The 25,719-nt window shown below is 40.2% G+C and overlaps 1 protein-coding gene across 9 annotated transcripts; it reads right to left on the bottom strand.

The window, feature by feature from the left end:
• Window positions 10,962-25,499, bottom strand: AQP4 (aquaporin 4). 9 transcript variants are annotated; one of them, XM_021093190.1, is made up of 6 exons: window positions 25,307-25,351; window positions 25,170-25,234; window positions 21,785-22,199; window positions 20,477-20,641; window positions 20,121-20,201; window positions 10,972-15,454 (listed from the first exon to the last, which is right to left on the bottom strand). In XM_021093190.1, exons 3-6 carry the CDS (start codon window positions 22,163-22,165, stop codon window positions 15,176-15,178), a joined length of 906 nt encoding a protein of 301 aa, XP_020948849.1. In that variant the 5' UTR covers window positions 22,166-22,199; window positions 25,170-25,234; window positions 25,307-25,351; the 3' UTR covers window positions 10,972-15,175.

Below are 25,719 nucleotides of genomic sequence, written 5' to 3' on the forward strand. Positions count from 1 at the left end.
CGAATTATTTCCCACTATTTGTATCACAGAATCATAGAATTTTAGATATAATTTACTTTTCATGTTTCACTTAGCTTGACCAAACCGTCACTTAATTTTCTGTTAATCTAGTTTCAGTTTCTTCTTAGAAATGAGACAAAGCTTGCATGTCTTCATAGAATTATGTTTTTGGAGCATATCTCCAACTAGGTATTTCATTTGACTCCCTATCAAGGCCAATACTTCAAACCACTTAAAATAGAGGGATATCAACTCCACATTAAAACCTTTTGAAAAAGAAATTTTAAAGGTCTTCACTGATCACTTTTTATCAAGACATAATTTCTGTTCCTTCTGAAAACTGAAGCTGAAACCCATCTGAATAAGGCATCTGCTATAGTACAAGAGGTCCAATATCTGAATAATCGGGGCTGCAGAAGAAAGAACAGAAAAAATGGAAAGTAGGATGTAAGAAACACTTTAAGTAAATATACCAGAGGGGAAAGATCTGAGTTTTAGATTGACAAAGCTCATTGAATACCTAGAGACAAAGTAAAATGGATGAAACAGAGACCCAAGACATATCATTATGAAATATCAATGTATTAGGGAAAAAGAGAGGGGCCTTAGTCTGAAAAGGAGAGAGAGAGAGAGGGAGAGGGAGAGAAGGAAGATCAGGAAAACAAATAGCATATTTCTCATCTGCAAGAAACCAGAGCCTTCAAAATTTCTAATCTCAGACTATGATCAGTTATCAGGATAAACAAGCAAACAAAAGAGAAAAATGAGGAACACCAGAGAGAGGCAAAGGGAATTCTAAAGATGACGGTGAGGGGAGATCCAAGGATGGCAGATATTTACCAGGTGAAGTCCAGCAGCCCACGCTGGAGCAGGTCAGAAGGCTCCAGGAAAGATTTCTTCCTAAGGTACCATTGAAAGGATGCCTGCTATATCTGAACATCTTCAGAGGGGATTTAGATAACTGGTGAAGGGTTTACAGTTGGACTGGTAAATACATAAAAAAATTAAGAAAACAAACCCCACCCCACAAGATTATAATTAACTTTAGAGAAAACCAGAACTTACACAAGAAAAGCAGAGAAATCATAGTTGACTCATGGCTCAGCTGTGAAGAGCATGTGTGTATATATATATTTATGTGTTGGGAAGAGGGGAAGGAAAGATAACATCTACTTTAATAATAGAAAGTAGATAAAATCAAAAACTGAAAAAAAATTGCAAGTATCCATGCAAATCTATTATTTAGAGACCTGGAAGCAACTGCCAAAATTTTTAATAAGAAAAATGATTGCTTTTGGAGAATGTGGGGAAAATGAGAAGAAAGAGGGTAGGGTATTATTGTTGGTAGGGTGAACTTTGTAGAACTATTAAAATGAATGTTATGAGGAGTCTCCATTGTGGCTCAGTGGGTTAAGGATCCAATTGTAGCAACTGGGGTTGCTGCAGAGGCACAGGTTCAATCTCTGGCCCAAGAACTTCCATATGCCATGGGCGCGGCCAGAAAAATACACCAATAAAATCAATACATGTTATGAAAAATGACCAAATCATTTTAAGGTGAAGGGTGGAGTGATGGTACTGTGATGATTGGGTTAATAGAGAGCTTGAGGCAGAAGAAAAGGCCATGTGAACGCCCTGAGCAAGAGAGAGACAGAGGGAATGCAGCTCCCTTGAGGAACTGAAAGGTCAGCGTGAGCGTGATGGGCAGAACTGTGAGAGGACCAGGTGGGCAGTGCTGAGACCAAAAGCCAGAGGATAAACAGCATCCAGATGATGAATGGATTTTCATTTTATCCTAAGGACAATGGAAATCCAAGGAAGACCATTTTTATTGCCAATAAGAGAAAGAGTGTATAAAAGTAGTTTAAATACTGACGGAATTTTACAATGTTGCATCACATAAGGTGAAGTCTAGAGGCAGAGTGGTTAATTCAGCAGCTCAGTGATGTCATGAGGAATCAGGCTCTTTTCTTCCTTCTACTCTGCTGTTCTCAGTATGCTGGGTATGTCATTCAGAATAGCTGCAAAAGCTATTCCTTCCTCCTTCAACATCATCTGAAGGAGAGAAGGAGAGAAAAGGCCATGTTCTGTCTTGTATCTCTGTAGTAGTCATTTTTTTGGTTGTTGTTGCATAACTAGCCACATCAAACTTACTGTCCTAAAACACTCACCCTTGTACTTGCCCATGGCCCTGAATGTGAGATTGGGTTGGGCTTTGCTGGGCAGCTCTGCTGCCCTCTCCTAGACTCATGCATTCCATTGTCAGTTAGTTGGGGGGCCTAACTGGGACTGGATGGTCTAAGATAACCTCCCTTTCATGTCTGGGGCTTCAACCATGTTCCACCTCATCTGTCATCTCCCAGTTGACTAGACTGGGCTTCACAAGGCAGTCTCAAGGAAGCATTCCAAGGAAACGAGGACTGGCACTCTGTGGCTTAGTCTCAAAATTCCCACAATACCATTCTGCTACATTCTGCTGGTAAAGCAAGTTATAGGAACAGCCCAAAGTCATCCAAAGGGATGAGACTTAGATTTCAATAATTGTCCATTAACATATAAATAGTTCTTCTTCTTTTAAATGTTTAGTTGTATGCAGACCTATGGGTCTATGTACACGATTCAACCCATGGACTCATAGGCAGCCCAAAAAAGCAAAACAAAAAAAAAAAAAAGATTCAACCATGACAGGAAGAACAGAGTCATTCTGTGAACGTACATGTGAGTAGCAACGGTATGAGTTTTTATGGTCACCTTTGCAAACAAATTTATCAAAGCCTCCTTTTAAGAGTAGAGAATATTTTTCAGATGAGGTTAAACAAATTATCCTCAGGCCTTTTCCTAAAGAGAGCACTGAAGAAGGCAATTAAATCACCCTGATTGGGTAAGCCTAATAAAGGTTGACTCCCCAGAACGGAAGACTTATCCTTCTCTGGAACAAAAGAATTTTATTGCCAGGAAATATATGTGTGGGATTTGGGTAGAAAAATCATATCTTCTAGATTTTACCAAAGAAATATAATTTTATTTTAAAAAGATAACCTTTAAAAGATAATGATTTCATTTAGAAGATAACCTTTAAGAGATGAAACGATATGGCTTCATTTTAAAAAGAACCTTGAAATATGATTTAATTTTGGAACGAAGGTTATTCTTGCTTGGAGGGAAGCAAGACTGAAGGCAGGTAGATGAGTTACAGGATTGTCAATCTCATCCCTATTTTGTATTGAGCCAGATAACTGTTTTTTAGGGTGTGGAGGACTGTCCTTTGCATTGTAGGATGCTTAGCAGTATCCCTGGCATCTACTCATTAGCTGCCTGAAGCTAACCCCCAGTTCTAACTACTAAAACTATCTCCAGACAGTGCCAGTTTTTATCTGGGGGCAATGTCACCCCCAATTGAGAATCACTAGGTTTACAGGCTAATACAATAAAGTAGGTGATTATTTCATTGGCCTGAACCAAAGTAGAAGCAATTGGGATGGAGACAAGAAGAATTTAAGAGATCTTATATTTGTCAAATAACGGAATGGGAGTTAGGGCTTATGCATGGATGACTGCCATGTGTTAGCCTAGACAACTCTATACACAATAGGAGAAAGAGACTGGAAGACATTAGGGCAATTACTTCAGCTTGGGACATGTTCAGTTTGAGGTGTTTGAAGAGTGTCATTTATGAATATGTCCAAGAGGACCTAAAGATCTCAAACTGATGATCCTTGAGCCTGGTACAGCCTGTACGGTTTTAGAAAAACTCATGTGGACCAACATTTAAGAGCTTGGAGACTTCATATTCAATTTTGAATTTCAAGTTTGTCTAAAATAATAGAAGCTCAGGCACACTGGACTCAAGTTCAAGGATGACAGAAATCTACTGAACTGTTTTTACCCCCATTTGTCCCGGGCTCCCCAGAAACTTCTGGCCTGGGAACTTCCTCATGCTGCAGGTGTGGCCATAAATAAACAAATACAAATAAAATATGATGCAAATGAACTTATGTAGAAAACAGAAACAGACACACAGACATAGAAAACAAATTTAGAATTACCCAGAATTCCCTTACTCTGGCACAGGATTGATCCCTAGCCCAGGAACTTCCACATGCCACAGGTGTGGCCAAAAAAGACACCCCCAAAAGCAAAAACAAACAAAGAAACTTAGGGTTACCAAAGGGCAAAAGGCAGCAAGGGATAAATTTCCATTGTTTGCCTGCTTATCTTTTTTTTTTTTTTTTTTTTTTTTTCAGGGCTGCATCCATGGCCTATGGAGTTTCCCAGGCTAAAGGTTGAATTGGTGCTGAGCCGCTGGCCTGCAGCATAGCCACAGCAACATGAGATCCGAGCAGAGTCTGTGACCTAAACCACATTTCACAGTAACACTGGATCCTTAACTCACTGAGTGATGCCAGGGGTGGAATGTGCGTCTCCATGGTTACTAGTCAGATTCATTTCGCTGAGCCATTGTGGGAACTCCCAACTGCCTGCTTACCTTTGTAAGAGTTTATGTGTAGGATCCTTGCTTTGTTTGGTTGGACCTTTCTGCTCTTGGACATAGATATTACCTTCTTTTTAAAAAAATTTTATTGGAGTATAGTTCATTTGCAATAATGAGTCAGCTTCAGGTGTACAGCAAAGTGAATCAGTTGTATATGTACATATATCCATTCTTTTCTGTCATATATGCCATCACAGAATATTGGGTAGATTTCCCTGTGCTATACAGTAGATCCCTGTTGCTCATCAATTTTATGTAGAGTAGTGTGTATATGTCAGTTCTAACCTCCCAATTTTTCCCTCCCCCTAGCTTTTCCCCCTGGGTAACTGTAAGTTTGGTTTCAAAATCTTTGAGTCTGTTTCAGTTTTGTGAATAAGTTCTTTTGTATCATTTTAAAATTAGATTCCACATATAAATGATAGATATGATATTTGACCTTCTCTGACTACTTTACTTAGTATGATAATATCTAGGTCTAACTATGTTGTTGCAAATGGTATTATTTCATTCTTTTTTATGGCCCAGTAGTATTCCACTGTGTACATGTACACATCTTCTTTATCCACTCCTCTGTCGATGGACATTTAGGTTGCGTCTATGTCTTTATTGTAAATTTTGCTGCAATGAACATCAGTGTGCATATATCTTTTCAAACTATGGTCTTCTCCAGATAGATGCCAGGAATGGGATTGCTAGATCATATGGTAGTTCTAGATCTAGTTTTTTAAGGAACCTCCATACTGTGGTTGTACCAATTTACAGTCCCACCAACAGTGTAGGAGGGAAAAAATTACCTTCTACAAGGCTATGCATTACCTCCTCTGTGTCCCCCTCTGACCCATATATCTAAGTCAGATCTTTTAGGTCTCTTGAAATGTATCATTCATTTCCTCCCCCTTCTGATTCTGACAGTAATATATGTCCCTTGTGGAAAACAGAAAATACAACACACATAGGAGCCCAAATCCTACAATCCGTCAGGATTTTCTCACTAGTTTTTCATATGTCCTTAGAAGTAGCCATTACGGCCCACTTGCCATTCCCAGGAGGGAGCCAGCCCCCTCCTTACTTTTTTTTTTAGGGCCGTACCTGAGGCTTGTGGAAGTTTCCAGGCTAGGGGTCAAATTGGATCTGCAACTGCTGGCCTGCACAACAACCACAGCCACACCAGATCTGAGCTGTGTCAATGACCTAAACCACAGCTCATGGCAATCCTGAATCCTTAACCCACTGAGTGGGGCCAGGGACTAAACCTGCATCCTCATGGATACTAGTCGGATTCATTAACCCTGAGTCGCACATAACTGGAACTCCCACCTCAATTGGAATAAATTTGTTCCCACTCCTCAGCCCACACCCGGGGTATTTCACAACTAAAGCAGAGTATTTTTCAAAACGGCAATGGAAGAAAATTAAGTGAGCTTTCTGCTTCTGTGACTCTTAAGCCAAAATTTGTCTGTTCTGGGGGTTGGTAAGAAAATTTTTTTGAAGCAATCAAAAATTCAGGCAAGTGTTTTCCTAACATCAGGAAATTTAATAGTCAGAATTTATTATTCTTTGTGTCTCTTGGTGTTTCAAGAAAGCATTTTCCACGTATGTTAATTTGTTATCATGAATGCTTTTTAAAATAAGCCTTAAATTTCCTATTTGTAGGTAGGTGACAGAGCTGTCTTAAATCTGCTTGAATAATAGAAAAAAAAAGACACGCCTCTTACAGAACAAAATGACCATAATAATGTAAGAGAGAACATGTAAAAATGGATGTAATGGTTAGAATTAAAATGACGTCTGACAATTACTTTCAATGTGAACTGAGGTGAAGAAAATCAGAATTACAATACTCTTGTGATTAAACTTTGATGAGATGAAAATGTCATCATTGTTTGATGAGAATTTTTTATTAGAGTTCAAAGAGTATGAATGATTTAACCACAATGTACCAACACCACAGGGCTGAATAATCTGTATCAGTTCTTTTCAGCTCTTCCTTACTGCCGATCACTAGAGATATCCCACCCGCTCCCATTCTTCTGTTCCTCTGCCACCATTGCCATTAAGATCAGCTTTTGAAACATTATGATCAAACCTATTTCTTCTAAGTTTTGACATGGAAATCCTGGAGTAGCTTAACATGGAGAATCTTCTCCAAGAACCCTGTGCTAAGGTGAGGCTCACAACTTCCTTTTGAAATAAATATAAATATATATATATATTTTTTTCTCTTTTTTTCCTTTTATGGCCACACCTGTGGCATATGGAAGTTCCCAAGCTAGGGGGTGAATCGGAGCTGCAGATGCCAGCCTCACTACAGCCAAGGCAAAACCAGATCCAAGCTGCCTCTATGACCTACACTGCAGCTTGTGGCAACGCTGGCTCCTTAACCCACGGAGCAAGAACAGGGATCGAACCTGCACCCTCACGAACACTATGTTGGGTTCTTAACATGCTGAGCCACAGTGGGAATGAAGGAAGAAATATATTTTAAAAGCAAGGTGTCTTGAGTGAGATGGGGGGAGATCCTGTTTTCTTTCTGCATTTATTGTTGAAAATCAAGATTCAGTGAGTCCTTTGATGCCGTAGGAGGGGTCTCTCTTCCCCTTTAACGTGACGTTTGGACAATGAAAACTGAGGTGGGGCCGTTAAGTTTGTTCACGGCAATGCACAGTCCAATCTTGTCCCGGACGCTGATTACAATGTAGGGGGACAACAATGTAGGGTAACTCCGCACAGGGGCTCCTCTTTGCAGGGTGCAGATGCTGTCCTGGCAGCTCCTGCTCTGGGTGGGAGCAGGAAGGCTAGGAGCACTTGTCCGCTTACTTTTCGGTCACCAAGGTTATCCTGCCTCCCGCCCTTCCCTCCTGCTCCCTCCTTTCCTTTCTTTCCTTCTGGATGCCCTCAATTTAAACAAATCATTTCTCAGTCATTGGTTATGTATTTCTATATTTTAAAAAATCTTTGTCTCCCAGAGTTCCCATCCTGGCTCTGCAGTAATGAACCCAACTAGTATCCAAGAAGAACGGGGTCGATCCCTGGCCTCGCTCAGGGGTTAAGGATCTGGTGTTGCCACAAGCTAAGGTGTAGGTCGCAAATGCAGCTCAGATCTGGTGTGGCTGTGGCTGTGGCCAGCAGCTACAGCTCTGATTTGACCCCTAGCCCAGGAACGTCCATGTGCCACAGGTGTGGCCCTAGAAGGCAAAAAACAAAACAAAACAAAAAATCCTCTGTCTTCCGTGAATCGGAGTCAAAATATTTGGGGACCTAAACTGCAGTTCCATAGTTTGGACCCAGGCAGGTAGGTACCCACAATGATCATTCTCTTCCATCATTGCCCAAACCTGTTTACCATTGTAACAATGTTACAGCTTGGCTCACTCAGTAATACCTTTATTTTATTTGGTGCAAATACAGTCTGTCAACTTTATAGGCTGATCTGGGGTAAGTTATCATACACCAGTTCAATTTATTGCCAAGCACCATTTTATTGATTCTCTTATTCAATTTTACTTTATTTTAATAAAATTAATAAATATTTAAGAAATAAAGGTCATTGATTAACATATTCTATAGAGCCTTGAACAAAATAATTGCTTAAGCTTATATGTTGATTGGGTGATTAATAAGTAAAGAAGAATTAAAATACTATTACCTGTCTCAGTGAATGGCAAGGAGAAATTGTCATATTAGGTAAATCAAAGACCAGCTAACAAGTCGGGGGGTATATTGTAGAACATGTTTGTATCATACCCCTGCTCAAGAAGAAAAAGTGTTTAGGAGTTCCTGTCATGGCTCAGTGGTTAACGAATCCGACTAGGAACTATGAGGTTGCAGGTTTGATCCCTGGCCTTGCTCAGTGGGTTAAGGATCCGGGTTGCCATGAGCTGTGCTGTAGGTTGCAGACGTGGCTCGGATCCCGCGTTGCTGTGGCTCTGGTGTAGGCCAGCGGCTACAGCTCCGATTTGACCCTCTAGCTTGGGAACCTCCATATGCAGCGGGAGTGGCCCAAGAAATGGCAAAAAAGACAAAAAAAAAAAAAAAGAAAGAAAGAAAAGAAAAAGTGTTTTTGGCATAAAGTCTGGTGCATAGTAAGGATGCAATAATTAAGAGCTGGGGTATTATTATTACTGAAATGTGGAAGATCTTATTAGTACCTTTGCAATTGATTGCCAAGTCTCTTTTCTGGACCAAATGAAAAACATCTTTAGTAGTGGTCTTTATAATACTTTCCTAAGAAAAATCAGTCACAATTTTCCTAAATTACCCAACTTATCCTTAAGTAAACCCATTGAAGCAGATTATTCTCTTGTATGAGAACTTTTCTAAGGTTTATAAACTTGCTCCCTGTCTGATGTACTTAATTTATTGCTCCCTGTTGGTGTTGTACATAAAGATTTCCCCTTAGTATGGATAGAATATATTTCTTGCCACTAAAGGAAAGATGGTTAATGGGAAATTAGACTGATAAATGAATGTGAGAACTGTGTGATGTAGGGGGAAGAATTGGAATTAATTGTGATATGGGTTCCAATTTTTGCTTTAGCACTAGGTATAGTCCCGAGTAATTTACTTAATTTTTCTTTAACACCTGGTTTCCTCATCTTTGGAAAAGAGAATGATAGTAATGCTTGCCTCATGATGAGCTTTGAAGGTTAACTAATTGAGACTAATATTTATAAACTCTAAAGCCCTACATATACTCATATTGATAATTTTTCTGAACTGTGCATTCCTCCTCTATCATTCTGATCCTTGGCCAACACTTTAATAAGGGAAGAAGTGTGCAGGGCATGATTTCCATCTGTTCACAGATTAGTTTACTTCTTCCAGATTGGAGAGCTTCTTCCATCCATGCATCCATCCGTGCATCCTTCCATGCATCCATCCATCCACCTATCCACCCATCCAACCATCCATTAATTGAGCACTAGCTACATGCTATCACTGTGCCATGGACAAAGGTTGCAAACATCGTGGACATGGTTTGTTTCTTAGAGATTTTGAACTGTTGAGGAGCAGAACTCAGCTTTTTTTTTTTTAATTGTTGTTGTCTTTTTTTTTTTTTGAGGGCCACACCTGCAGCATATGGAGGTACCCAGGCAGGGTCAAATTGGAGCTGTAGCTGCTGGCCTACACCACAGCCACAGCGACGCCAGATCTGAGCCACGTCTGTGACCTACACCATAGTCATGGCGATTCCAGATCCTAGCCCACTAAGCGAGGCCAGGGATTGAACCTTCATCCTCCTGGATGCTAGTCTGGGGTCATCAACCACTGAGCCGTGATGGGAACTCCAGAACTCAGCTTTTTAAGATCTGAAGAGGTAGAAAAAACTGAAAAATAATAACTAATTCAGGTAACATATTGTTTTGGACAGTTTCCAAGCAGGATAATTATCTAAAACCAGGCTGACATTTATTCTCTAGCTTCCCATGCTTGTTAAAATACTTTTCTTGCTGAAATACTCATTGAGCTAAATTTCATCTAACATCTGGCCATCGTATAAATATAACAATGAAAACATGTCTTGTTGCTTATACATTAGGTATAAATTTTAGAAATCTAATTAGTGTTTCATTTTCCCTGCATTTTCCCTTTTATTTTCTTTAGTGTGTGAGCAAATTTTGGGCTCCTGACTGGAATTATAAGCATTCAAATATTTTACACACACCTATCCAGCAAAAATCAACTAGATTGAGGTCTAGTGCTTTGTGGTATTTCCTAATGATTGTGAAATATTTTTTAAGTTCTTCATTTATTTATGCAACAGGCATTTACTGAGTAAAATGTCAAGCCTCATTCTCAGTGCTGAGAGTGGAGGATACAGAATAAATAAGACAGAGTCTTAGCCTTTAAGGAGTTTAAAGCCTAGTAAGGGAGACAGACACCTACACAAATGATTTCACTACAATGTGACAAATGCAATAAGAGAGGTACACATCCAGTGGTTTCCTAAGGCATCATTCATCACTCTTCCTTTGGGTTGCTTGTTACATAAATGACTGTCTTGAGTCCTTACCTGCAGGTCTGTAACTTCTCAAAATTGAGAGGTTCCAACCAAGAACCCAAGGGAGTAAACCAGTACTCATTGAGCCTATGTTATCCATCTGGGTAGGCAGAATTTGCCAAATGCCCTAAGGATGGATCATATTTAGCGATACTAGCCTCATCTGACTCACAGTTAAGTCTTCACGACTCTATAATGATAGCCAATATTCAACGGTCTATTTTGCATAGATGTGGACATTTAGAATTAAGCCCATGAAAACACAATTTTCACTGTCTACATCAGGGCCTACCACCGTGTGTACTCTGCAGGCTCTCAAAAATACATTTTATTCTATGGCTTTTACCACCATTTCATTTGCTGTTGATTGTACTCAAATATCCAAACCTTCTGGTCACTCTAAACGACACTCTTAGCATAGAACTTGCAAGAGCTATGGATGAATTTTTGAAGTCATCAAACGCAAAGTTTACCTTTCAAAACATTTAACAGTTTATTTGCACAAGCTTAGTAATATGAGATACAACATAATTCATGGAAATCGACCACAATGCTGCTACTTTAATAGATTATTCTAAATATTAGACGTTACAGTTTCAATCGCCTTTAACATTAGCTCAAACATTGGAATAACATTTCAGTTAATAAATAATTTTGAATATAACCATATGTTCAGTTTATTCTCACCAGTTTATCATGAATTACAATTTTATTGTGATTTGAGTCATAAAAATGATAAACAATTGTTTATATAGTTTCAAAAAATGCATGTTTATTTAATTAATCCCAAAGAGAATCTTGAAATACATTCTGATGGGTAATATAAAGTCAGCGTATTTTTTAGCTTTTGGATTTTAATATGCATGGGTAACACTATAAATGTTCTTAAGTTGAATATTTATTGTACATGTAGATGTTTATTTGATATGTATTTTCATAGGCTATTGTCATTTGCCAAAATGAGTGGCCACAGTTTTTCAGCCCTGAATTAAATGTCTTCTATGTATTTTAGAGAATTATGGGTTTCAAAAGCTACTGCTGTTTTGGGGGATCTGTAAAATAAAAACCAACGCAAATGCACACAATCTGTGGTTAAGAGAGTGAGTTTTATTACATTATACTTTCCAGGTAGTAAATACATCTTCCTAATAACTTTGATGCCATAAACGTATTATGAAAGACAGAATTACTTTCAGGCATAAATTATTCTGGATTTGCATATTCTATAGTGTTTATGATGAGAATTTATATTGGCTCTCTGCTGCTTGGTAAGTTTGTCTATTAGGCTCGCACTGTCATTCTCAGCTGTCACAAAGGCAATTTCTGTATCAAATGTTCACACCATGTGGGAACAGTGTCAACAGGCTGCAACAAACAGCTTTGCTGGGATCGATTCTAGCATTTGAATTTGCTCTTCTATTTTGGAATTTTTTTGGTTCGTTATTGAGTTTAAACCACTAAGTCAGTTGCCTGGTTTCATGGCCTAAGAAGAATACTCTGTTCTATTTGGAATCATATCTCCAATAACGATATAGCTTCATTCCATCATACATGTTATCAAAATATTTCTAAAATCTTCAAGACTGAGCCACAGTTTAAGCCAACACCGGCCAACTGCATTAGGTAAAGGATCGGAAGACAGAAAAGTAGAAGAATTTATGAAAAACATCAAACAACAGAAACAAAGTGTAGGAATCTCATGTTTAAGCAATTATTTAAATACCAAAAAAAACCCTTCCTTCCACTGTAAAAGTTGAGATGAAAATGTCTTCTATAATGAAAACATACATACATAAAAATTCTGAGCCCCCCACTTTTCCCAATTTTAAGAAAGCCCCAAAAACTTAAAAAATGACTCTTACCCTTTGTACTCTTTGGATGAACTATATACATGTGCAGGGTAGGGACCACTTTACAATTTGGGGGCGCTTGTTGTACTTTTCCTTAGGGAAGAGATGGTTGGCATCGTTTCCTGGCTGGGTATAATTCATTTATGTCCTTCCAGTTTTTTCTCTCTGATCTCTTTTCTGTATATCTGTCAGCAGCCCTCTCCTGGGAGCTGCACGATGCACTTCATTAATAAGAAGGGATTAAAGGAAAAAGCCCCAGTCTCCTAATACACTTGGATAATTTGGTACCATCCACAAGGCAATAGACCCCTGCTGCATAGATGTCATTAGAAAGGTACAATTTCATTACTTTTTACTGGCAGAGCCTTGAGTGAAATACAAAATATGTTGTCTCATATGCGGGGAAAGAAAAGTGCAAAAGCATTCGTTGGCTGCATGCCCCTAAAAGAGTAGAATGCAAAAATGTATTTTACGGCTTTTACATTCATATTGCCTTCCCTTAGTCGTCCTTGCACTCATGCTTTTATTAACTCTTGAGCAAAATAAAGATTAAAAGAAAATCATTTATAATCTTCAATCCCAAATAAAATTTGTCTGTATTTTCTTAAACTAACATACCTGTTTTGAATACCTACTATGTGCCAGGTACTCTGCTTATTGCTGCAAAATGAATGACAAAAACATCATTCATGGTTTTTTTTTTTTTTTTCAGCACTAACTTATTGAATGCTTTACTTGGAAGTAAGTGTAAAAGTGAGTGTGTTAGACGTAAACCATATGGCTGAATAAAAATGATCATAAGCCAGTAAACTGTAGATGTATTCAGAAAACATTTCATTCTTTCCTTGTCAACCTACCTTATTTTTGAATGGACACGTTTGCCGATGGTTGGTAGCATTCTCTTTTGAATGGAATCACCTCAGTTCTAAGCCCTTGGTGGTATATTGTGCAAACATTTGAACAGGTGGGCATCAGCCATCCTTAGAAATGCACTTAGTTTCTAGAGATGCTGCCTTAAACAGGCAGCAACGTGCATCAGTGGTGGAGGGTATGGTGAGCCATGCCGCGGAAAAGGGGGCCTGGGATTTAAGTCCTTTCCCTAAAAGATGCCAGTGGGACTCCCAGACACTACACTAATGTGACGTCTCTCTAGGAACCTTGTGCATGACTTTCCTAGCACCGAAGAGAATCAGATTTAATAGTGGTCCATTATCTCACTGCCCCAGACACAAAATTGCCATTAACACTAAAAAGTGGCACCCGGTCACAACTGTGAGTGGAGAAGAAAGCCCCTGATTATCAGCTATTGACAAACCACTCTTCGCAGTGTTAGGTTTTTGCTTTATTACTAGTTTTTGTTTAGTGAAATTGACTTTTGCAGCTCTTTATCTATGATAAAAGCTAGACTAGACAGTTAAGATGATAGAAACTGGGGTTTCCAGACACCATTTTACTGACATAAGGCAAAGCAGTAGAGGAAAACAAACAAACAAACAAACAAACTTCAAACAAACAAAAACGGGCTATTTTGACAAACGAGTCAGTAATCAAAACACTTGAAAAACATGTTGGGTTATGTACAGTATCTCTCTATACGTGAAGGATTGGTCATCCACTCAGCTTTGAATACAGAATATTTTGATGTCCTCAACCTTTTACTTTGTAATCATGTTGTTTCTTATCTCTCATGCACTTTAATTCATTAAAATATCATTGCATGCACAATGAAGATTATCAATGTCATGAGAAGTGGGAGAGTAGCAGCGACTGGGACTGGCAGGACCAGTTTACACCTTCTAGAACGAGCAGAACTTAATAATTAACAAAAAGTCAGGACTTGACTAGTTATGCTCTTGTTATCAAAAATATGTCTCAGCTAATGTTTAAATATAGATAACCAACAAAATCCCCAGTTTTGCCAATAAATTAAAAAAATATATGCAAAATGGTTAAGTGGTTAAGAGTTTAGATTGTTAACATGCGGTGTTATTTGAGGATGCGCACTGAAAACAGATCAACTATTGAAACCAGTGTACAGATTTCCTTTTTCCTTGTGAGTTTTGTATGATGACAGATTTCCATCCACCCCCATAAGATCTTATAAGTCTGTTTGTCTTGAATCTCAATAGGCGACTTAAGATTTGGATATTTTATTAGGTGATCCCTGAACATTCTTCGAATTTTTGGGCTTTAGTTCCATATTACCTTAGGCATTAGGAGGAGGAAGGAATATTACGAATTGAAGTTTGGGTTGGTTGTTGGGTATTTGAAATATAAATGAAAACAATTCATTAGCAATGACTCTTGTTAATATTCTTGTTGCCAAGGAAGTTTATGCATAAGGGATTATTTGTAAAAGAACAGGTTATATTTTTTTCTTGAATATGCATGACTCTCTGACGTATTGTCTTTTGCCATTGATAAACTTGATTTAACAAAATAAATACTTAAATGAGGATTGCCCACAATGATTTCATGGTAGAGGAGAAATAAACTGATAGGCATGCCTGTAAACTCAGTCAGACAAGGTTTTACAAAATCTTGACACGCGTTTTAAATGGATTATTAACGAATAGCAAATAGATAAATTAGATACATATTTGCTCTGGGGATACATCAAAAAGATTTTTTTAGAGATCTGAAATTCACTATAGGTTTTTTCCATTCCTCCTTGGTAAATAATGAAATATTTACTGTCTAGACTGAGTAATATGACATGAAACGACAAACCTGCACATGTCTAATTTATAACAAATCTGTTTCCTTAATGGGTGGAAGGAAATCTGAGGACAGTTCTGGGGGCTCCTGTCTGCTTTCAGTGCTCTCTTCTAGTCATACCGAAGATAACACCTCTCCAGATGGGTCTTTCCCCTTCTTCTCCTCACCCCGGTCAATATCGATCACGTGTACCACTCCAGGTTTTAGAATCAAGTCCTCGGTCTCAACCTGACTTCTGTTGTCATCCACCTCCATGTAGCTCCCTTTTGTTTGTTGGCTAGCTTTGCTGAAGGCTTCTTTGAAACGACGTTTGAGTTCAACATCTGGACAGAAGACATACTCATAAAGGCCGCCGGCAAGGACAGCTCCTATTATTGGTCCAACCCAATATATCTGGGGGAAAGATGGAAGAGTTATAGAGTGTAAGTAGACTAAAACTATTCCTTTGAACCATGCACAAATATAGAACTTAGCTGGTTTAAATTAAGACAGCAAATGTGTCATGAAAAAAAAAGAGAATTGGAAAGAAAATAAGAAAATACATTAAATCTACATCAGAGATCCATATATTACTAAGTAACATTTGAACAGAAAATAGGACTATTTCCTTTTTGCTTCTCCTGCATCCACTATTTATGTTCTTTCCATTTTCTGATAATCCTTAAAGTAAAGATAGTTCCTCTTTGGTGGTACTATAAATTGAGAAGACACTAAGACAGCTTCAACTAAAATAGAAAAAAAAAAAAAGAAATTCTGGAGAGTACTTATTTTCTTAATATTGCCATCTTACGTTGGTTTCCTGCATAATGACAATCATAGTACTGATTGTATCATGTGGGGCTTTAATTATTCAGTACAGCATGATAAATGGAATTCCAGCTCTACCACTTAGCAATTTTGTGACTGTTTACATTTCTTACCTAACTTCCTAAACCTTAATTTCCTCGTCTGAAAATTAGGGATTATAATAATACGTACCTCATGGGTTGTCAGGATTATACTGAAATAATACTTGTAAAGTACTTAGTTCCAGTTTCATAATAACCTGCTCCATTCCATGTTTCCCAGACAATTTAAAGATACATAGGACTAGGCTGGCTAGAAGTCGCTTTTCTTATGTTACATGCTTTTCTCTCTAAAATTTGGTGCTTTGACTTGAGAGAAAACCTCAAGATCAGCCTTTTAATCTTCTTGCTGAGCGTTTTTATCCTTATGGTTTCTTACACTGACGACTTGGTGGAAAACTCTGTCCTGAGTTTATGAATGATTGTTAGTTCAGGATTAGCCATTCCATAGGATTTTAATTCAATATCTGGAAGTTGGTTTTTTTTTTTTTTTAAATCAAATCACTTATGTGTCTAGAATAAACTAAGTTTTGAGTTTGGATAAACTTCACCGTGTGCTTTAAAGGCTGAAAAATATTAGACATTCATTCAATAGATAAACTTGAGCAAGAGAAACCCTGCTTTTTGGACACTCTCTGAACTAGCTTGTACACAGTACTTTTCTTGTATTAACTCATTTCATTCCAACAATGACCTTTAAGCTAGATATCATTAGTACCCCATTTTCTGGGTAAGAAAATGGACACTCTGAGGCTTGCTTAAAATGTCATGCTTAGCAGGTGGTTGAGCTGGGATTTCAAGTCTGTCTGATTTCAAATCTCTCTATTTTCCATTGCTACACTTCTCTCATTTGGTAAAAAAAAAAAAAAAAAAAAAAAAAAAAAAAATCTGACGAATGCTTCCAGCTTAAAACATTCTCTGGAAATTGAGCTCACTTAGCATCCTCAGTGCAAAATCTAAAGAAAATTCAAACTTTAAGCTGAAGCTGAACACATATACTTAACAGGGAAATTGTTGATATAGAGTGGCACAAGAACCAAGTTCTTTATCTTGAACATGAAAGAAACCACGTGAGAATTTACCTTCTCTATGCCCTTTCAAAGGCAAAAAGAGAGCCCTCCTCTAAATGTCTTTGCTCTTTGTTCCTTTGGTAATATCTCATTAGGTATGTTTTCTATTCCAGGAGCTACAAATCCGGCAAGGGAGAAAAAAGACTGCTAAATAATTAAGACATTTCCCCCAAAATACTTATGAAGAGGACACTTAGCAGCATACTCTTAAAAATAAACAAATCTCAGTTTTAAGTTGCTATTCCCAAGGTCATAACGTCCTTTTAAAATTCACAAAGGTAAAGAATTTTTATGGCTAAAAATATAGAAAATCCAGAAAAGTATAAAGAAGACTAAAAAATGTTATTTCCCTACACACAAAATTCTTCATTAATATCTCATTGTTATTTCTAGTCTATTGATCTACAGATATACTTTAAATTAGTTGTTCATTTCACACAATCATTGCTACAAAATGAACATTCATTAAGTCTGTTATAAAATAGCAACAAGGGGAAACCTTTCATTCAATCAACAAACGAAACCTTTTCTTGCTATTTAAATTTTAGCTAGTTTACCGCAACTCACAAGTAATTATTGAAAACATATATTTTCGGAGTTCCTGTTGTGGCTCAGTGAAAAGAATCTTACTAGCATCCATGAAGATACAGGTTCAATCCCTGGCCTTGCTCAGTGGGTTAAGGATCCAGCGTTGCTGTGGCTGTGGTGTAGGCCAGTGGCTATAGCTCTGATTCAACCCCTAGCCTGGGAACCTCCATATGCTGTGGGTGTGGCTCTCAAAATACAATAAATAAATACAAATACAAATAAAAATTAAGCCTCCCTTGGGGAAAAAAAACATATATTTCACCCACATTTTGAAGTCCTCGTGGATTAAAAGTTGACATTTTTTTTCTAAATTTTAATTACAAAAATTGTTTGAATGTGTAGTTGAACTAAAAGTTGGACTTTTATCATAAGATCTATATATACTACCCATTAAAAATTTCCATTCTTATTGATGTGACAAATCTTTTGAGGCATAAATGGGAATATCAGTGGAAAAAAAACAATCTCATGGATGGTATTGTTGCCTAAGTTGTTACATGGCTGGTTCCAAAATCTTGTTTTTGATCACTCATATTGTTATTTATTTTATTTATTTTATTTTATTTTATTTTATTTTATTTTATTTTTTTTGCCTTTTTGCCTTTTTGAGGGCTGCTCCTGTGGCATATGGAGGTTCCCAGGCTAGGGGTCGAATCGGAGCTGTAGCCACCGGCCTATGCCAGAGCCACAGCAACGCCAGATCCAAGCCCCATTTGTGACCTACACCACAGCTCACGGCAACGCCGGATCCTTAACCCACTGAGCTAGGCCAGGGATCGAACCCGCAACCTCATGGTTCCTAGTCGGATTCGTTAACCACCTCATGGTTCCTAGTCAGATTCGTTAACCACTGAGTCACGACAGGAATGCCACTTATATTGTTATCTAATGGTATAGATTACTTATAAAAATTTGGTACATGTTTCTCAGAAGTGAATACACATAACAGTGGGGCAATATCTCCTCCTTTGCAAGGTACATAGTGGTTGAGTGAGTGTGACTGAGTCAGTAACCACTGTGTGCATGAGTGAAAACTTAATGACACCTATAACGGAAAAGAACCTGAGAAAGAATAGATAGATAGGTAGGTAGAGAGACAATATATATCTATATATATCTGAATCACTTTGCTGTATACCTGAAACTAACACAACCTTGTAAATCAACTATACTTCTATTTAAAAAAACCCTAAGGGAGTTCCCTTTGTGGCTCAGCAGTTAACCTGACTAGGATCCATGAGGATGTAGGTTCGATCCCTGGCCTAGCTCGGTGGGTTAAGGATCTGGTATTGCTGTGAGCTGTGGAGTAGGTCGCAGATGCAGCTCGGATCCTGCGTTGCTGTGGTTGTGGTGTAGGCCAGCAGCTGTAGCTCTGATTCGACCCCTAGCCTGGGAACCTTCATATGCCGTGGGTATGGCCCTAAAAAGCAGCAAAACAAAACAAACAAAAAACTTTTAAAAACTCCATAAATGACATATTCTTACATTCATGAATTAAAAATAAAAGGTATAACATAGCATTTATAACATAGAAAGAAAAAAAAAGTTAGCCCCATTTTAATTTGTTTGACATACATCTAATCTTTTAATTGATTATTGTAAGGTAGTATATAAGAGGACTTTAAAACTGCCACGGTATTTATCTAAGGGATTTAAATTTCGTTTTTGGTAGGAAACAATGGAAAAGAAATTGATTGTGGTTTTAGAAACATACTACTGCTCTCTGGAAGCGTTGTCCCCACATTAATAAGAAGGGTAGGCATGCGACCAAGAAATGTGTCTTTTCTGAAAGTCATTTATTTTTCCAGCTACAGTTATGGGGATAATAGCATAAGCATTTGCACTATTTTTTTTCTCACCATCTGTAGTTCAAATGCTTCCAATTTGCATACTATTAATTGGGTTCATGCTTCTGTAAACAAAAAAGGTAAATATTTTTGCTATGGGTACTGCTTTTAAGCATTTCTCTTTCTTTTCTTTTTTTTTCTTCTTTTCTGGAAGAATATTTTCTATTATTGCTGGGAATTATTTAGTTTTAATTCTTTAGATACCATATTCACTTCCCCACCCTGATTTTAACTTGTTCCAGATAGGCAACTTCCATGTATAATCTGTTCTGCCGAAGTCTTTCAGATACAGTGCCCAGAAACAGATATGAGATGAGATGTGCTTAAAAAAGTGCTTAAGAAAAGACTATCACTGAAGGCCCAGAACAGATATGAGATGAGATGTTTTGCAGCAGATATGTGCTAGTCTCTTCCTAGTTATATGAAAAATGTAATCAAGTGGAGGATGAGTGTCAAAGTTTGGAGGAAGAGAAACTAGTGAGCAAAATAATGGGGAAAAAAGAGCTTTAGGAGTTCCTGCTGTGGTGCAATGGCTCAGGTTGCTGCAGAGGCACAGGTTCAATCCTGGCCCTTGCAGTGGGTTAAAGGATTCAGCAGATTCAATTCCTGGCCTGGGAAATTCCAGATGCTGAAGGTGTGGCCATTAAAAAAAAAAAAAAAAAAAAGAGCTCTATGGGATGAAAACAGGGACAATGAACATGATGGTTACCCAGTGGTTTTCCCAATTTCCCATGATAACTGCAGGTCCAAAGGATCGGGCAGGGTTCATACTGGCACCGGTGTAATTGATCTATAGGGAAAAAGAACACAACTTCAGACATTGTTGAGACAGGGCTACAGACAGGTTATTCTTCACTGCAATTTGCTACCATTTGCCAAGTCAATTAGAGGAACTGTCAGATGTTAGCAGCCAGGTCAACAGTCTCATCACACAGTTAGCCAAATAATCACGTAAAATGGACAGACAAGGCTGGATACTAAAGAACTACAACTGTGACACACAACCTCTTTAGGCCAGCTCTAGGGTGACATGGATCAATTATTTAAATGGACTTAGAAACTTACTGCAAATAAATGTCCAATTGCAACAGAAAATCCAATTGCTAAAGCTATCGAACCAGTGACATCAGTCCGTTTGGAATCACAGCTGGCAAAAATAGTAAACACCAACTGAAATGTGATTATCAACTCTACCAGGAGACCATGACCAGCGCTAAGATTTCCATGAACCTAGAAAGAGAAAAATACTCCATCAGCATTAAGGCAGGAGAACACTTTCTGATGACATAACATTGCGAAAGGCACATTTTATCCCTGTAAAAATTGATGGTTAGTTTGAGTCTTTTATCCCACCCCAACTGAGACTCTCCCCCAAAAAAAAAAAACCAGAAAAAATAAATTCTACTCATTTTTTGGGCCAACACAGGTAATTAGTTACTCTTACAATGACCAAGCGGGAGTTTGTGGTGAATGTCTTTTTCTACAAAGAAAGCAAAATATGCCACTGCTGCATTTAACTTATAAAAGAGTTTCTCGAGGGTCTTGTAATTTTATAAGGCAATGATTAAGTCCTTTAATTAGATTTAATTAATATATATTTCAATTAAAATTTAAACTGTGTGTAGTTTTTAATCAACCCTGGTGCTGAGCTATCAAATGATATTCCTAATCAGCAAAGTACAAAACTGGATCAAATGCCATTTACTTTTTTTTTTTTTTCGGCTTTTTAGGGCTGCACTCTCAGCATATGGAGGTTTCCAGGCTAGGGGTCCAATCGGAGCTACAGCTGCTGGCCTAAGCCACAGCCACAGCAACGCCAGATCAGAGCCTCGTCTGCAACCTACACACAGCTCATGGCAACACCGGATCCTTAACCCACTGAACAAGACCAGGGATCGAACCCGCAACCTCATGGTTCCTAGTCGGATTCGTTTCTGCTGCACCACGACAGAAACTCCCAATTTACTTTTTTAAGTGTGACCCTTGATATAGATCATTTAAACCTCATGTGCATGATAAGAAACAAAATTGTTCCTTCTGCTAGTGAACCAACAAATACTTGCAATAAAAATACCTTAAGTTAAATATATAGTCAGTATAGCCATTGGGACAGAGAGAGAGAGGAAAAAAACCAATACAATTTTGGTGCTACCCAGGCTTAGCGGTACTCAAGTCACTCAATATCAAGTAATGATTTCACATGATCTATTCAGGGTGGCTGGAATCAGTTTTCAACCCTCTCAAGAATCATCAGACATTCCCTGGGAATAGATTAGAAATTTTTAGGGAGGTCTTTGAGGCCACCAGGGTGTCCTTTAGTAGCCTATAAGAAGCCTGGAGTCCTAGTTAGAAAACAAGAGCTAAAGATGGTACCGTGGTGACCCCCAAGCCCCCCACCACACTGGGAGGGGTGACCAGGTAGAGAATCCCGGCTCCAATGATGGCACCCAGGCACTGGGCTGCGATGTAAAAGACTGACTTGGCGATGCTAATCTTCCTGGTGCACACCATGGCCACCGTGACAGCGGGATTGATGTGGCCGCCACTGATGTGGCCGAAACACTGTACCATCGTTGCAATGCTGAGTCCAAAGCAAAGGGAGATGAGAACCATATCAACAGGTAGGGGCTTTTCTGCTCCACCCCAGTTGATGGTGGATCCTAGGCTGAGGAGGACAAAGATAAGCATAGCCAGAAATTCCGCAGTGACTGCCTTCCAGAAAGCTTGAGTCCAGACCCCTTTGAAGGCCACCATGATAGTCTCTCTTCTACACAGAGGTCCACACTTCCTGAAAAGCAAAACAAATGGGCATCAGAAGCTACCAAACCTTATGCTTTGAGGTGAAGGTGTCCAGGCTGGTGGGAGGTGGGGAGAACCCGTAAAGGGTATTTGCATCCAAAAAAGAATGCTTCTGGAAAACCTCTTTACTTACTTAATTATCTCCTTAATGAACAGTCAGGAGATGGTTATTCTAATCCCCTTTGATTTAATATCCAACGATCATCCAGTTTCACAGCAAAATAATCTAAATTGTCTCAGAAGGGAAAATGTCTAAAACAAGATCCTTCAAGAAGAATAAAGTATATTTACCTTGTAATTAATTCCCTCACAACCAGTTTTTAGGTATAAATGTACTTCTTACATTAACAATGTCATTTACATTTGGAACCTGCAGCCATAAAAAGGGAGGGTTTTTTTTTTTTTCTTTCTCCCCCAGTTTTGCACTTTATGGTTCAAATGGCATTCTGAAAATGGATCTGTAGAGCTGACTCTCCCTCCTCTTCCCCAGTGGAGACTGGATGAAGGGGCGGCCTGGAAGGCTGTCTTTCAAGAAGGTGAATTCCTTTTGCGGGAGGGGACTTCTGGTGACCGGTAGGGGTGGTGGAGACCGGCCAAGCCCGAGCTGGGACCGTGAACTGGGCGGAGACGCTGCCGCGCTCTCCCCGGCCAGCGGGAGGAGTACGGGAGTCCGCCGGGGTCCGGAGGCGGCGCGGGGACTTAGCAACCTGTCAACCGCGGGCCCCAGGGCACCCGGAGCACCTCTCAGAGGGCGGGGAGTGGCCACCCCTGGCCGGGGAGCGAGGTGGCCTCTGGGCAGCACCAGGTGCACGGACGCAGCGGCCCGCCCGCCGGCGTCTCAGGCGCTGGCACCTCGCCCTGGAAAGTGCATCCTGGTCTCCGCGGTGTTTTGCAGTCTTGAGGGACCCTCCCTTCTTGGGTCTGATTCGCCATCCCTGACTTTTACCACCACCCCCCACCCCACCCCCGTCTCAGACAAAACCTCCCCAAGGGATCCTGGCGGCCAGTGTGTGCCAGCAGCCCCTCTGGCTCCCTGCCCGCCCATTGTGGGGGATCGCGGCTTTGGCCGAGGTTGCGGACAAAGGTGTGCGCGCGGGGGGAGGGGGTGTTGGGGGAGGTTGGCCAGGGAGACAGTGGTCCTCGGAGCAGAAGGCTCTGGAGGACGGTTTTTTACCTAGTGTCTTCTTGATGGCCTTCTCTAACTTCAGCTGATGCCTCTTCCTGGAGGAGTTTGTGTGCTCTTGGGGTTGGGGAGAGGGGGCGGGGGAGAGATGGGGGAGAGGAAGTGAGGAGCAGCAAGGCAGCCTTTGGGAGGGAAGACTCTTCCTCCCACTTATTTTCTTTTTAATGTCTTGGGAATCTTTGGAGCCGAAAAGGGATGGGGTTTGAGGATATTAATGCCAACGGCTCATTCTGGCAAGAAATGGCTAGGATTCCCCCTTGGGGGCAGTTACCTCTGTTACCCCATTATTCAAGACCTTTGCCTTGGATAGTGGTGGGAGCAGAGAATTGAGAAGAGCATTCAGCAAGACTCATCCCAGAGACTGTGAAAAGGGTTAGGCAAGAAAGCCACCTATGTTAACGAATTAGAATTATTGCAGCTTTGACACATTACTGAGCTGGGGGTGGGGGGAAGCTTCCTCCCCATCACGTACAGTCCCCAAGAGCAGTGGGGAAATGCTGTGCCAGCAAGGGCCAGGGCAACTTTGTCTTGACCTTTAGGATCTCAACTCAGCCCCCAGTTTGGCATGGGGCTTGGCTTCAGAGTTGGGAAGAGAAACCCATTTTCTGCCCGAGCCCAGATAGCTCCAGAAGGAACCGGCCTGTCCTGTCCCCAGCGTCCACTGCCCCAGGGAACATCTCTAAGTGAATCCTGCAATTAGGAACCCCCCATAGGGAGGATCCTGACATCAGACTCTCTAGAGGAAGAGAAAATGAAGAGACGAAAGCAGCACTTGGAGCAGAGCAGGGAGGGTACCCTGGAGAGAGATTACCCGTATCCCCAAAGGAGAGGAACTCACAAGTGGAAAAAGAAGTTACAAGAGTGGCCTCTGCACTCACCAGCAGCCCAGTGCTGCAGCCGGGATGGCAGAGGGCAAGATGCTAGGTCAGGTGCGGGTCCTCTGTGGCCGGATTTAGTGGGAAAAAGGAAGAGGATAAGGCGGGAAGCTAAGGAAGCTGGGGTGGGCAGGACGAGGCAGGTCCCATTCGTAGCACAGGGATCCCGGGAGAGGCGGGCCTTGGGGACAGGCCCCCTCCCTGCTGCACCCTCTCCCCTCACCTCTCCTGATCACTCTCTGCACATCGGCCTCAGTCTCCAGAGACCTAATCTATGATGCTCAGTTGCTCTCTCAGCTTCAAACTTTCATCAGCCAGACAAATTTAAAAAAAAAGGAAAAAGAAGAAACCACCATACCCCACCCCCCCCAACCCCAAACAGATAAATATACTCCTTAAGCGTGCATTTAGCTTTCTTTGAAAACCCACAAAATCAGATCTTTTTCCAGGACAGAGTGACCAGGCTCATTTTCTCTGAACCCCCAAATTCCCTGGCAGCCCACACATACCTCTGGCTGGACAAGGGCTCACCCCAGTGTCTGTCTCTCACAGCCCCTCCCTCTAATTATTTACCGGTCTGTATTCACACTCCCTGGAAATGCATCAACACCATTTGTTTTGCTTCTTTTGCCCCAGAACAAAGGGGGTTTGTTGATGTGACTGGGTTCTACTGAGCTGGGACACTTACTTTCTAGCTGAACACCCAGTCTGATCCACTTCTGGATGGCTGGGCTCCTGGGTGAGTAAATTTTCTGCTGAAAAATACTACAGAGAGCTTTACCTCCATAAGGTCATTTTCTTGTGCTTTCACAGGTCTCCAATCTATGAAGGATTTTGCCACAAAGCATCCTATTTCTTCTGCCCTCTCTCTGCCTCTTTTCTAAATATGCCCAATACCCACCTCTGAAAGAAGCACCCACTTGCCCTAGAGTTTCTTCTAGATTCTGCCTGGGGAGGCACACATATCTGTAATAAAAAGAGTCAGAGTTTCATCTTTTGGCCCCAAGCATTGTTCCCTTAAGGCAAAGAAGGACTTACCCCCACCGCCTGGCTGCGGGTCTGTCACTCATGCCTCCCCTGGCCAGAGTGCCACGCTCATTGCCTGCCCCTCGGCTCCCAGTGAGCTGGGAGTCAGATTACGGCCACTTGTCTGATTGGGTTTTTGGAGTCTAGGGGTGGAAAGATTCTGCACCATGTGGCAATCGCTGTTATATTTGAACTTGAAATGACTTTCTCTACCTGATCACTCTAGACCCAAGGCATTTCAGGAACACAAAACGCTGGCTCATATTTTGTTTCTTTAGCTGGTCCTCCTTGGAAATGATGATTTCCCCAAATCTTTATTGGAGTGCCTCCCACGCCAGAGAATCGCTGAGAATTTGCCTTTTGGGGGTTATGGGTGTATTTGAAGTTGGGCAACGTTAGAGCATAGATTTGCACTATCCAGCATT

This window comes from Sus scrofa, chromosome 6 (assembly GCF_000003025.6).
Source record: "Sus scrofa isolate TJ Tabasco breed Duroc chromosome 6, Sscrofa11.1, whole genome shotgun sequence".
Taxonomy (NCBI): domain Eukaryota; kingdom Metazoa; phylum Chordata; class Mammalia; order Artiodactyla; family Suidae; genus Sus; species Sus scrofa.